This window comes from Lepidochelys olivacea, assembly GCF_965140295.1.
Source record: "Lepidochelys olivacea isolate rLepOli2 genome assembly, chromosome: 9".
Lineage (NCBI taxonomy): Eukaryota > Metazoa > Chordata > Testudines > Cheloniidae > Lepidochelys > Lepidochelys olivacea.
The window spans coordinates 7,501-22,136 of NC_140419.1; the positions used below are offsets into that span (position 1 = coordinate 7,501).

The 14,636-nt window shown below is 44.9% G+C and overlaps 2 protein-coding genes across 2 annotated transcripts; one reads left to right on the top strand and one right to left on the bottom strand.

Annotated features, from left to right (window-relative positions):
- Positions 1-1,141: 1,141 nt before the first annotated feature.
- NCBP2 (nuclear cap binding protein subunit 2) lies at positions 1,142-7,785 on the bottom strand. Its single transcript, XM_084639138.1, has 4 exons — positions 7,558-7,785; positions 6,501-6,682; positions 4,394-4,532; positions 1,142-3,359 (listed from the first exon to the last, which is right to left on the bottom strand). Exons 1-4 carry the CDS (start codon positions 7,636-7,638, stop codon positions 3,288-3,290), a joined length of 474 nt encoding a protein of 157 aa, XP_084495264.1. The 5' UTR covers positions 7,639-7,785; the 3' UTR covers positions 1,142-3,287.
- Positions 7,786-7,928: 143 nt separating this feature from the next.
- On the top strand, positions 7,929-8,619 carry NCBP2AS2 (NCBP2 antisense 2 (head to head)). The gene has a single exon (XM_084639139.1). It carries the CDS (start codon positions 8,018-8,020, stop codon positions 8,297-8,299), a length of 282 nt encoding a protein of 93 aa, XP_084495265.1. The 5' UTR covers positions 7,929-8,017; the 3' UTR covers positions 8,300-8,619.
- The last annotated feature ends 6,017 nt before the right edge of the window (positions 8,620-14,636 follow it).

Below are 14,636 nucleotides of genomic sequence, written 5' to 3' on the forward strand. Positions count from 1 at the left end.
ATCCACCTCCATATCACTCCTCCCAAAAAGTTATCCTGCCCCACCACAACCATCCCCATTTATCCCCCCAATCTCCCCTCACACCCCTCTGCTCTAATTCACTATCACCTCCCAGCAATCATTTGCATGTGTAATTTATTTTCTTTCTAAAAATATTTTGAGCACCCATTGCATTTTCTGCTGTATTGAGATTACACCTCCCCACAATTAAAACAAAAACAACATCTTTGACATAGGCAGTTTGTAGCAACATGCCTTCTTTATTTCAGGTTTTTGCCTAGCACTGGATTTGAGCTCCCAGTACCTGGGTGTTGTTGAGGTTCAATGGCACACAAGTCACGTGCGTCATGGTAGCAATGGCCTCTCTTTGCACACATGCAGTGTAATCAGTTTGGCGTATGAGACTTTGGAATGTCTGGTTCTCAGTTTAGGCATGTACCTAACTCTCTTTCTAATACTATTCTGACTTTTGCTTCCCCCAAAAGGACAAGGGGATGCTAGGCACTCTTTAGAAGTAACCCTCAAGCAGCAACCCTGATCCTTTGGGCCAGGATCTGAACAATGGTTTCACCTCCAGTTTCATGCAAAGATATATTGGTAAAATGTCAACCTTAAGAAAATCGGGAGGGGGGGGAGAAGAGAGAGGAAGCGGGGTAGTCAGAGAGTGTTGTATCTCAGGAATTCCTTGGCCAAATGACCCCAAAAATTGGAGCACTAGCTCAAGCCAGCACCCTCATGAGGCACACCAAAATTTTAAGGCAATCAATCAGAGTAAGCATACAAATTTTAGAACACTTATAGTCAAGCTATAAACAGAAAGTTGGTCCAAACCTTAACTACAGTAGGCAGGGCAGTCCACTATAATGTTATGTTCAGGCTGCACCCCTGGTACCTGTGACAGAACAAATTACTTTGTTATATTAAGTCATTCAGGATCTGTTAACAAGCGGGTATAGTTGTGAGACAGTGTCTTAATTAAGTGATAGGAGAGTATTCACTTTCACTAAATTATGGACCACCACCACACTGGAATTACACAGAGACAGCCCAAAAAAGGCGTTTGGCTAAGAATGTGCAAAATGTAGTTACTTTATTCCCATCACTGCTTCTGTTAAGAAACAAATGACAATCTAAAACCCAGTCAATTTGAGTAGTGCAGCTTTATTTTAAAGTAGTTTGTGGTTTTGACAATCTTTTCATAAAAACTTGTGCAATCACAGATTATCCTTCTGAAAATTGCTACTGGACATGTTACAGAGCAAGTGGTAGACAGATCTGCTCAAACACATGCATCATTAGGCAAGAAAAAAAAATAAGTTAACTCATTCTCTTTATAGGACTTTCCCCTAATCAAAGATCCTAGTACTAAACATTTACAGTACCTTCCATGACAGGAGAAACTTAGAAATCCACCATTTTATCGTCACATCTAAGGGAATTTAAAATGGTGTGTGCGCATTTTACTTCACTGTACCTATAACTTAATTAAAGTAATAGGTCTGAAACATGATGCATAGAGGTACCTGCAAGATACTTAGAAAGTCTGATTAAAGCTCAGTCAGTTAGTTCATTTTACCCTTCTTTAAATGTGATGTAAAAATAAAAATAGTAAGCTTATACCTTTCACATGAAGGCCTGAAAGGTTTTATACTTCAAGAAAAGGAATACGTTATGCTTTCTCTTTACATAAATGCTGGTGCTGTCAATCCCTAATATTATGATTGGAAAACCAGGAGAATTAGTGAAATTAGGTAACTGTCCAGAGGGCTAAGCAATTTGAGAGAGGAAGAAGTTTTTAGGCAGATGAGTCTTAAACGCTGCCGGATTAAGGTGTTTAGACTCAATATACATCTCTCAAGATTCCCAAGTCCTCAAGCAAATCCAGGGAAGCCCGAACTTGACATTGTTGAAATTTCCAGATTTTGAACGTTTTGAGCATCAGTTAATATTTTAAAGAGTCCATACTACTATACAATCACTTAAGTCAGTTTTGACACAATCCGCAAAAGTCATACATGAAGTCCTAGAGTCACTATATGACTTCTCATCATAATGGACTCCGAGGTAGGGCTGGAGTTTGAACCTTGGCTTTTGCCAGTTTGCTTGTTATTTGAAACCTAAGCAGGAATTAATCTAGCCTGAAACAGAAGACAAGAAACTCACACCCTTTCACCTTTCAGAACTACTTTCCTTTTCTTTTACAATACCCTGTCTCCTTAGACAGCCACCTTTTGGAGGTAACCATGCAAATTCTCCCATCTGTGGAGGAAAATGAAAAAAAATTCATCCACATAATAAAATTATTAACAAATCCCTTTTACTGGAGAAAACTGACACAGGAGCAACCCTTAAAAAAATTTTAAAAGTAAGAGTGTTACCAAGTTTACAGAGGTAGCAAATACCATCTAGCACCAGTTTTTAAACTCTCAGTTCTCTACCTTCCCCTTGCTCTCAGCAGTCCCCCCTCCCACCCACTGGACAAAGAAACTTCACACCACCTGTTTTACAGTACCAAGGTGACAGCCTCTAATATACACACACTACAGATATTACTGGGTATCAGACCTCATACATACTAGACTCAGTGGAAATACATATGGTACAGGTCTTCAGTTAGCTGCTATGCTCCTATCACTTTGATGAACAGAGACATAACGCCAGGATAAAGAGTTTGTTCAGATGTGCCCTTCATGTTTGCTGGCTGTTATCAAAGAAAGACCTCTTATTTCTTGCTAGTCAAATACACATTTCAGAGAAATCTGGACCTTCTCTGCATTTTACCAAAAAACCCCAACTATTTCTCTCCACTTAATTTTTATGTTTGGTATACAACCCATTCTTACCCACCCCCTTCACTACTAATGTAAACAAACAAACAACCTGATGCTTGTGTATCAAGTTTTGACAAATGGAAGAAATCAACATACCGTTAAAGAATTCTGGCTCAGTCTACTATAACACTTCAAACATTAAAAAAAAGCAGCAGCTAGCAATCACATATGTCTCGTGCATCAGTGCTATAAGTTTTACTCCCAGATCTTCACTATATTCTATTAATCTACCCTACAACACTTAAAGTATAGCTTTGATCCTGATTTTGTAACTGGTCTTGAAAAATGGAAGAGACATTGAATATATTTAATGATCTCAGCAACACTGAAAGTAATCTTCTAAGCCTCAGTTACCTAAACAACATTCATGTGCAACAGACTCCCTTCGCTGCTCATCATAAGATCTACCACGATGCAGCTACAGTTCTCCTGTGATGCTCATCCGTCATTCAATATTCACTGGGGTTGAACAACTTTGCCATAACCTCCTCTCCCAGCATCATAGTCCTGCCGATATTCATCTCGGACCTGGATGTGGGGGGGAAAAAGTGAACTATTAGAGCAGTGGTTCCCAAACTTGTTCCATCACTTGTGCAGGGAAAGGCCCGGCGGGCTGCGCCAGTTTGTTTACCTGCCACATCCGCAGGTTCAGCCAATCGCGGCTCCCAGTGGCTGTGGTTCACTGCTCCGGGCCAATGGGAGCTGCTGGAAGCGGAGGCCAGTACGTCCCGCAGCCTGCATCGCTTCAAGCGGCTCCCATGGACCTGGAGCAGTGAACCACAGCCACTGAGAGCCGTGATCAGCTGAACCTGAGGACGTGGCAGGTAAACAAACCAGCCCGGCCCGCCAGGGGCTTTCCCTGCACAAGCAGTACAACAAGTTTGGGAACCACTGTATTAGAGCATTCCAGCAAGTAAACTATTGCACAAGAGTTAATATACAATACCAACAAGGTAGTTGTTACCTGGGACAGGTAACAACAGTCCAGGTTATACACCAGTACAAGCTGTATAATATTTAGGAAAATTAGTGACCGTTTCCTTCTCTAGTTCATACAGCAAGAGTAGCTGAAGTGCAGCCTGCAGCATTTGGTATCACAGCATACAGCTGCCGCCTTCTTGATATGAGGGTCCTTGTGAGGCATATTAAAGATGGACCATCCCATGATGAGACCTGTAATCTACATGATCTACCCTATACACTAAAGATAAGAGCAACTGCTACTACTCCAATTTAGACAAGTTAGGTGATGTCCCATGGTTTTTGGCAGGCTACAACATAGCTCTTAGCTGGACAGCTTTTATGCTTGCTTGGCAAGTATAATTTCTCTTCCCACAGCAGCTGAACACAAGAAAAGGAACATGACATACGGTTTTATTCTTGGTGGGTAAATGTTTAAATGCATTATATAATGGTCTCTTAGATGTGATGAAATTTTACTCTGGTTATGGAAGTTAGTAAAATTAAAGTTAACTACTAAGTGGTCACTCAAAAGTGAAGATTCAAGAAACATCACTAATTTCACAAGCAAATAGTGAAAAACAGATTCTGAAACAACTTACCTGACCCCCTGACCTTCCACGACCATACTGTCTGCCCTCTTTAAAACCTGCATCCCAATCTGTCCTGATGATCCTATCATCAAGCCGTGTCCCATTGATGTATCTCATTGCATTTTCAGCATCTCCTCTTGAGTAGTATCTTAGGATTATGTTAAAGAACAAGGTTCAACAGTCTTTCAAACTTCTATAGAACGAAAGTATTCAAATGAAATGATCTCAACAAATATTTGATTGAGTTTGACTCATTACTTGGTTAGATTTTAAAAATCAATTCTTTTTTCACAAATCAAATAATCTGTATTTTCAAGTGTGATAAATGGCAGTAATCCAGGATTGTTATGAATGGTATGAAATATCAGATTAATTGAGCCCTATGGTTTGCAAAATAAAAAACAAACTATTAACTCAAGAAGAAACAAGCACCCACCTGGGTGCTGCATTCCATTTGAAGTTATCCCAATAAAGTCAACAGGAAAATCAACTAGCTTCAAAGAGCCCAGAATTTAACTTAGTCAAAAAGGACAGGTTTGCAGGATTACTACAATTAATTTTACAGGAAGTTTGCCTTGTATTTAATGGAAATTCAAGACAGTCACAAAAAAAAAATACCCAGGATCTGTCTACCTAGGCACTTATGATATATTTATAATTGTGGTAGTTAAGCATCTAGAAGGTATTTGATTTAGTCACAAAAATGACAAGTTAGCTATTAAGCCACTTTCAACACTACCTGACAGAATATCATATTCTTAATACCACCCAAATATACTATCAGATCCCAAATAATTAAAATAATAGGATTCCCCAACATCCTTTTTGAGACTATTTTACAATCTACTAGATCTCACTGTTAGGAAACTTTTCCCTGATATGCATTCTTTTTCTTCATTCAGTTGTATATCATTATTCCTTGTTATACTCTACAGTCACTAAAAAGCAGGACAAAATTTGAGATCTCAGAGCTAATGTTATGTTTGTAAAAGTATGTTCTTATAAAATACAAGACCATTAGAAATATTTCCATGTATTTTTTTATTCAAATACAAATGAACTTGTAAACAAACACCGACTGTATTATTACAGTATTTCCAATCCAAACTGATTTCTACTAGTGAAAAGTGCTAGACAAGAACTGGCTCTTATGAGTACCTCAAGTATAGCTTGGGTAATACACAGTTGAGACAAATGTCAAACAGCATACATAGTTAAGAGTAAATTATAGTTAAAGATTTTTAATTACCTGTTTTTGTAATCCCAAAAAAATAGTAACAAGTCTTTTACATCTATTATCTTTAACTTGATAATATCCCCTCCAACAATTTTGGGGGCCTGAAGTTAGCTATTTTATTCAAACTGATATGAGGAAACAGAGTTTGGCTTCTCTCAAACTCCCTAAACATACATAAAAAGAAAAGGAGTACTTGTGGCACCTTAGAGACTAACAAATTTATTTGAGCATATGCTTTTGTGAGCTACAGCTCACTTCATCGGATCCACTGAATGCATCCGATGAAGTGAGCTGTAGCTCACAAAAGCATATGCTCAAATAAATTTGTTAGTTTCTAAGGTGCCACAAGTACTCCTTTTCTTTTTGCGAATACAGACTAACACAGCTGCTACTCTGCCATACATGGAACCCTTATATGCTCTACTTATATCAGCTTCTTTCTTGTACTACACTCCCCAGAACAGTGACCCAGTGCCCTGGAGAGAAATTAGCACAAAAATACCCAGTCTCACACAATAGAATCATTTCAGTTGTAGGTCCCATCTATACAGTAATATCTTGTGTTACAATTTAGTCACCCATACTTTAAAACTTAGGTTAAATCTTGCAGTATAGGTGGGACTGCAGTGTTTACCATATTCACAAAGACCTCCTCAGTCTGAGACTTTATCACTGATCTAACTCTTCAGGAGCACAGTTCAGTCTTATCTGCACTGCAAGGCTAAGCTGTATTTTAAATGGGTTGGTTATCACATTGTAATTGTACCTACAACAGAAACAAAGCCAAGCCTTTACAACTCTTTTACTCTGGTTAGGGTTGGCTAGATTTTTGGCTTCCATACCCACTGTACAGATGTTTTACTTTGCAGACAAGGATACTCAACAAAACAGAAGCCACAAGCAGTTTTCTTCACTTTGTCCAGGCCCATAATGATTTTCTTTATATCCCCACTTTTACCAAATAGTTCATAGATCTGCTCTTCTGTTGTATAGAAGGAGAGATTCCCCACATACAGGGTGCAGCTCTTTTTCAGCAGTCGCTCCTGGTCGTATCTGTTACCCTGAAATTTCAAACAGTAAAAACCAACATTTAGAGTCCACCCCATTCAATATCTTCAACAGTAAAGTGGCAACATGTGGGAGGAGTTGATCTGCAATACCTTAATAGTATGGGGAAATATTTTAGATAAGAGGCTGAACAAACACACTAGCCCACACATGCCCATTAAAAAAAAATTCTAGATCTTATGGTTATAAAGATAATCTTCCAAAAATGAACAGAATAGAATACAAGATACTTTTCCAAATTTGCAGAAAGCACCAGTACTGCTGCTGCTCAGAGCCTTGCAATGCAGTTCCAGAGTGAACTGACACGGAATCCTCTTTTCACTGCTTTTATTCCCAACTGCCAAGCAGCAGCAGAATGGGCCAATTAAACCTAAATCAGTAGAGACATCCCAGCCTCCCTCACAAGCCAAGAAGCTCAGCAACAAGAGGGAAAACAGAATGAAAGTGCCCCTTGTCTCCTCCAGGAGCCACGGGGGCTTGTGGGTATATAGCTTTTCAGATAAGCAGACATGAAGTAGACAGATGGTCATAAAGAGGAGGGCCAGCATGCCCCTTGTCCAGCAGCCGAGGTCAGCTTTCCCCTGGTCACTGCACCTGGACAGCAGAGATTCCGCTTTTAATCAGTTTGTGAGGAAGAGTTTAATCTTGTAGCCGTTAGGCTGCTGGTAACCCCTACGTGCAGGGCCCAATATTTCCACCCCCCTCTTCCCCACTACCGCACATCCCCATCCGATCCCGCCACGCCCGACCCCCTACCCCGCCTCCCACCCCAATCTGCCAAGTCCCTGCTTCCCGCACACTCCTCCCCATCTCTCCCCCGCCCGCCCCTCCAGGTCGCCGGCTCCACGTCTCCGCCCCAGTCCCTCACCCGAAAGTGCTGGTCCCGGTACTGACTCAGCTCCACATAGGAGTCGCTGCGCAGGACGCTCAGCATCGCTACCGAGCACATGGCGGACGGCCCCCGGGCAGCGCCTCGCAGAGGCCGGCTCCGGCTCCGGCTCCGGCACGGGACAGCCAACCAACCGCCAACACCAGCGCACAGCTCGCGAACACGGCGGCTACTGTGCGAGCACGTGACCTAGCGACCTGAGCAGCCAATCACAGTGAGAATCACAGCAAAGGCAAGGCCGCCTACTCTCTCCCGCCCAGGCGGGTAGGAGCCAATCCCGGAGGGAATTGGGTCACGTCTATCTTCTATTGGCCTCCTTTAGCCGGGGGCTATTCAGCCAATCCCAGCTCTGCATTGCACACGTGATGTGGTTCTTCCTCCCTGCTGGCGGCCATAGGCGCTTGTGGGTGGCTGGCGCCCGCAGGATCGCTGCCGAGAGATGGTGCTGCGGCGCCTGCTCTTCACGCTGCTCAACAACCCGCGGCTCATCGAGAAGCTGTCGGAGTCGAGGCCGATCCGCGTGGCGGCCCAGGTCACTGCCTCGGCCCTGACCCGGGCCCAGCTCGGGGGTCGTGAGGCGGCGCGGCGCCTGCTGCGGGAGGGGGGCCTGGCCCGCCTGCGGGAGACCTTCCTGCGGGAGCTAAAGGATGGGGCTCGGGCCCAGGCCTGGCCCCGACCCCCTGGGAACAGGCGGGACGGGAGCGGACGCGGAAGCCAGTGAGAGGGCGGGGAGAGAGCGATTCAAGCCCCCGGACTTTCCAGCTGTGGGCGGGGGGGTTGCTCTTCCCCAGCCCGACCAAGGATCTGCGGCCAGGAGGGCTACGAGGAGGCAGCGCCGAGCCAGGGCCCGTTCGCCCCACGCGGCCCGTAGCTGCTCTCGTCTGCGCAGGGGTAGCCGGCAGCTTTGAGCCCACCCAGACTCTGTGCATCGGATTACACGCAGTAACCGGGATCTGCGTCCTTCGCCGCCCGTGAGATTCGCGCTGTCTGGACAAGGAGTTCCGCTCGACGTGCTGTGTTTAAAATAAACATCTGTGCATAGTTCTATTTCCTTCATTTCCCTACAAAATGCAGTGCAGACATCGCATGTCCTAGGGCAGTCCTTTGCTGCTTGACCAACAAATTAACACCGAATATTGTGGTGATCCGTTTGGTATTTGTTTTTTATAAAGTGGAGTGGTGGAAATAAAATGCCATGGATCCCCAGGTTTGGAATGTGGCATCTGAGTGAGGGGAAAAGGGTACAAAATCTTCTTGCCTGTGGTAGTATTTAGTTGGACATGGTTGGTGAGGTAGAATCTTTTATTCAACCAACTTAAGTTTTGAGCTAGGCAGAGCTCTGCAGTTTAATAGTAATATACATGAGGATCAGATTAATATTCTAGCAGTATAAAATAATTAAGTGGATTAAAATCAGTTGGTGAATGGGAGTTGAGCTCTAGGAGTTGATTTATTTTTAATCCATAGAGGAGTTTATAATTTTAAGCCTCTTCAGTTAAAATTTTATGAATATGATCTGACTTGGACCTGCTGATAGACCAGATGTAGTATTTCAAATAAAATGATCCTGCTGCATGCAGGGTAGATTAGGAAGGGAAGATAAGACTGTTAGGAGGCCTAGTTATAATAGTATAGATGGCACCTAACCATCTTTCCAGAATTAGGTGAAAGAAGTAATGGAGATGCTGGTATACTTACTCCAGTAGCACCAGCTGTCTTCCCTGTAGGGACAGCATCTGCCACTTTAAATGGGGACAAAAACAGATGATCTAGTTGCCCCAGAGAAAAATGGACCTCCCTGCTGATGTCCCTGCAGGCCAGGTGTTAGTTGCACAGGTTCACAAAGTGGGAAAGGACAATGGGTCCCTTCTTGCCAGTCATTCCAGAGCAGTGATTTTCAACCTATTTACCACTGTGGGCTGCATATGCAGCTCTGTTTTAGGTAGGCTGCGTCCACACAATATATATGCTTCCTGTACATCTTTAAAAAAAAAGAAAAGAAAAGAAAAGGTTAGTATTTGTTACAACATCAATATGAATCGTATCATAGCTTTCATTTCAACTCTGGCAAATGTCTACCAAGAGCATTTTTAATTAGCAAAATAAGTCAGAACCTTAATTGTTAAAATTAATTTACTGTAAAGGTGGAATGGCATGATGTATTGCCACTTTCACTTCTGAGCTGTTGCTGGCAGCGCGGAGAGTATGGCTGCGGAGCCTGCCTGCAAAGATAGGGAGCCCAGCCTAGTGTGGGGTTGCCGTCCAGCCAGGGACTGACCCATAGGTTCGCACAAGTGTCTGCCTTGATGAGACAGGGTGCCCTGTCATGGGCAGAATGTGGTCCGTCCCCTTCCCCCCCCCCCCCAACTGCAACTTGAGAACATTACTCCTTGTCCTGTCCTCTTCTACCACTGAGAATAATCTAGAACCATCCTCTCTGGAACCACCTCTCAGGTAGTTGAAAGCAGCTATCAAATCCCCCCTCATTCTTCTCTTCTGCAGACTAAACAATCCCAGTTCCCTCAGCCTCTCCTCCTAAGTCATGTGTTCCAGATCCCTAATCATTTTTGTTGCCCTTCGCTGGACTCTCTCCAATTTATCCACATCCTTCTTGTAGTGTGGGGCCCAAAACTGGACACAGTACTCCAGATGAGGCCTCACCAATGTCGAATACAGGGGGACGATCACGTCCCTCGATCTGCTCGCTATGCCCCTACTTATATATCCCAAAATGCCATTGGCCTTCTTGGCAACAAGGGCACACTGCTGACTCATATCCAGCTTCTCGTCCACTGTCACCCCTAGGTCCTTTTCCGCAGAACTGCTGCCTAGCCATTCGGTCCCTAGTCTGTAGCAGTGCATTGGGTTCTTCCGTCCTAAGTGCAGGACTCTGCACTTATCCTTATTGAACCTCATCAGATTTCTTTTGGCCCAATCCTCCAATTTGTCTAGGTCCCTCTGTATCCTATCCCTGCCCTCCAGCGTATCTACCACTCCTCCTAGTTTAGTATCATCCGCAAATTTGCTGAGAGTGCAATCCACACCATCCTCCAGATCATTTATGAAGATATTGAACAAAACCGGCCCCAGGACCGGCCCCTGGGGCACTCCACTTGACACCGGCTGCCAACTAGACATGGAGCCATTGATCACTACCCGTTGAGCCCGACAATCTAGCCAACTTTCTACCCACCTTATAGTGCATTAATCCAACCCATACTTCTTTAACTTGCTGACAAGAATACAGTGGGAGACCATGTCAAAAGCTTTGCTAAAGTCAAGAAACAATACATCCACTGCTTTCCCTTCATCCACAGAACCAGTAATCTCATCATAGAAGGTGATTAGATTAGTCAGGCATGACCTTCCCTTGGTGAATCCATGCTGACTGTTCCTGATCACTTTCCTCTCATGTAAGTGCTTCAGGATTGATTCTTTGAGGACCTGCTCCATGATTTTTCCAGGGACTGAGGTGAGGCTGACTGGACTGTAGTTCCCAGGATCCTCCTTCTTCCCTTTTTTAAAGATTGGCACTACATTAGCCTTTTTCCAGTCATCCGGGTCTTCCCCCGTTCGCCACGAGTTTTCAAAGATAATGGCCAATGGCTCTGCAATCACAGCCGCCAATTCCTTTAGCACTCTTGGATGCAACGCGTCCAGCCCCATGGACTTGTGCACGTCCAGCTTTTCTAAATAGTCCCTAACCACCTCTTTCTCCACAGAGGGCTGGCCATCTACTCCCCATGCTGTGATGCCCAGCGCAGCAGTCTGGGAGCTGACCTTGTTAGTGGAGACAGAGGCAAAAAAAGCATTGAGTACATTAGCTTTTTCCACATCCTCTGTCACTAGGTTGCCTCCCTCATTCAGTAAGGGGCCCACACTTTCCTTGGCTTTCTTCTTGTTGCCAACATACCTGAAGAAACCCTTCTTGTTACTCTTGACATCTCTTGCTAGCTGCAGCTCCAGGTGCGATTTGGCCCTCCTGATTTCATTTCTACATGCCCGAGCAATATTTTTATACCCTTCCCTGATCATATGTCCAACCTTCCACTTCTTGTAAGCTTTTTTATGTTTAAGATCTGCTAGGATTTCACCATTAAGCCAAGCTGGTCGCCTGCCATATTTACTATTCTTTCGACTCATCGGGCTGGTTTGTCCCTGTAACCTCAACAGAGATTCCTTGAAATACAGCCAGCTCTCCTGGACTCCTTTCCCCTTCATGTTAGTCCCCCAGGGGATCCTACCCATCCAGTTCCCCACCCAGAGCCTGCCCCCAGCAACTGCACACCCCAAGCACTCAACTGCCCCCATTCAGGGACTGTGCCCCAGTATCTAGCCCACCCATCTAGAATCTGTCCCCCATGCACCAGCTGCACTCCCCTCCCTGGAGCCCTAGTCCCCTGCACCCCACTCTTCGCTGATCTCTTACCTCAGCTGCAAGTAGCTCAGCCATTCTGCCGGCCTGCCGCTGCAATCCTAGTGCCTGGGATCCTGCTCCAGTCTGTGTCGCTGGACCTGCAATCCTGTGGGGTGAGGGGGTGCTGAGCACCCTGACCTCCTGGTGGTGCTGCTGGGCCCCTGCCTGCTAGGGGGAGGAGGGGGCTGATGTTGCTGGGCCCAGTCCTGTGCGGGGGTTGATGCTGGGGCTGATCCTGCACTGTCCCATTTTTGTGCACACCCCCCTACCGGCTCTGTGCATAAGGCAGGTGATTCTCCTGCCCGACCCTAGTTACAGCCCTGAGGATGTCACATTGGCCCCGGTTGTGTGCTGATTGGGCCGCAAGCAGGCCACAGGTTGAGAACCACTTTTCCAGAGTATGGGGAAGAGACTAAGGCTCCTATTGTATTTTTCATTGACCAAATAAAAAATTAGTGCCCCAATTAAAATACATTAGGATACTAAGGTCCAAAAGGGCGCTTATTGCATTGTGTTGGGAAATGGTCCTATGGGATTAATGTCATATTTTTAACTTGGTAGGTGGAAAACATTATAGGACCCTAATACTTCTCCCTGCGATAGTAATGAGATCCACTGCTTGACCTTAATATTGCCATGCATTCCTCTGACAACAATGTCATATATTAAACTGGTAGATTACAAACATAACAACCTCTTAGTATTTTACTGTATTTCAGGGACTGCTCTGTTGGACCGTAACCGCCCTCTACATTCCAGTGAAGGAAGTGTCAAGTTCATGCTGGACCCAAACCTCTCTCTAAGACTCCTCCATATCACCAAAGCCCATCACCAGTTAACCCTGCTCTGTCCTTTAAGTCTTCTAGTTTGACCTGTTGACCCCAGTCTTCGTTCTATCAATGAGTTCAGCTTTGATTGCCTGCTTGTCTACTTCTACAAGTGGCTCTATGCTTTGTCCCACACTGACTCCTGTTATATTAATTTAGGTAGAATATATGGGCTTAAAGTGTCAAAGGCATTAACGACCTAGTCACTGTAGTTAAACAACTGGTGTACAGGGTTTCATATACAGAGACCTCAGCCTTCCAGTACCATGGCAGACGCATTAGGAAATTCATGCCAAAGACTGTGAATTTATTGATTGAACCACACAAAAGGAAAAGAGGCAAAGAGCATTGAAACGAAAATTGGTTAATTATGCAAAACAGTCAAACCCTATCAAAAGCCCTTTTTTGGAGACTGAATATTGGTTAAAGTCTCAGTCAAAGAGTCCTTGATGGGGAAGAAATGGTTAGTTCTTCAACTCTGGCCCTGTGGGTGCACCACAATAGGATGTGTGCATGCCTGTGCACTCTTGACCAGAGATTGTAAATAGCTGTGTCTGGGTGTCCGCATATGCACAGAGCAGTGCCATCTGCTCCCGTGCAAGGGCATATAAGAAGGCACCAACCTGCTGCCACTCTACTACCTTCTCAACTGTCTGCAGCTCAAGAAGGAGCAGCTGTGGTGTCCACTGATTTCAGCTACTTCTCGCCTTTCGTGTTTACTTTGTTTCATTGAGTTAGTTTTTATTTCCTAGTAAAAAATTTTCTTAGTTGTAGTACAATTAGTGCCTGGATGGGTTCCCGCCTTCCCCAAACTTCTTGTCCCTTGTGTTCTCTGGCACTTCCCTGGATTACGCCTAAGACCCTGGGGTTCAAGCCTTGCCAGCCATGTCACAAGGTCTTTTCCCCCCAGTGACGGGCACTCTGTCTCCAGTGTCTTGGAGAAACTCATGTATCGTTGAAGTGTAAAGTTTGCACAGCATTCAAAGATAGGGCCCACAAAGATAGAGAGGGTAGGCTGAACCTCCTCCTAATGGAATGTGTGCAAGCTCCAATGGAATCCGTTTCCCCAATCTGTACCCCATACATCTCTGTCAACCTCCTAGGATGCCCCAGTGACTTCTGGAGCTCGAAGGGCAATTCCAGAGATGAATCCCTCAAAAAGAAGAAAGCACCACCCTCCTGCTACAGATTCTAGAAAGAGGAATGCTACCTCATAGAGCTGACTCTCAGGAGATCTTGCATCCCACAATGGGTATAGTGCAGTGGCTCTCAAACTTTTTTACTGGTGACCCCTTTCAAATAGCAAGCCTCTGAGTGTGACCCCCCCCCCTTATAAATTAAAAATATTTTTATATATATTTAACACCATTATAAATGCTGGAGGCAAAGCAGGGTTTGGGGTGGAGGTTGACAGCTCATGACCCCCCATGTAATAATCTCATGACCCCCGAGGGGTCCTGAACCCCTGGTATAGCGGCTCCCTCTGATGCCAGTACTGAAGCCCTGGTACTGCCTGAGAAGCCCCAAATGGAGAGCCTTCAGCCAAATAACACCCAGAAGCCCCTACCTTAGAACCATCTGACACCTCCAGGCACCAAGATACATCTAAAACTAGGGTCTCTAAGATTATCTCAAGGGCTCTGGTACCGTCATCTCAGAGTTGCAGAGACCACCCAGACCGTCACCTGGCTCCCTCCCCAGTACTGCTGTCCTCTTTGGAACATTAACACTCTGAGAACTGACGTAGTCTCATTGTCTTCTCTGGTACATAATACAGCATCCACAGCCCTGTTACCAGGGCCCCAGTACCACCT

Coding starts and splice junctions, on each gene's coding strand:
- NCBP2 (XM_084639138.1), bottom strand. CDS start 7,638: ATGTGCTCGGTAGCGATGCTGAGCGTCCTGCGCAGCGACTCCTATGTG. Junction 6,683..7,557: donor ACCGGGACCAGCACTTTCGG/GTGAGGGACTGG, acceptor TTGAAATTTCAG/GGTAACAGATACGACCAGGA. Junction 3,360..4,393: donor GTGGAAGGTCAGGGGGTCAG/GTAAGTTGTTTC, acceptor CCCCACATCCAG/GTCCGAGATGAATATCGGCA.
- NCBP2AS2 (XM_084639139.1), top strand. CDS start 8,018: ATGGTGCTGCGGCGCCTGCTCTTCACGCTGCTCAACAACCCGCGGCTC.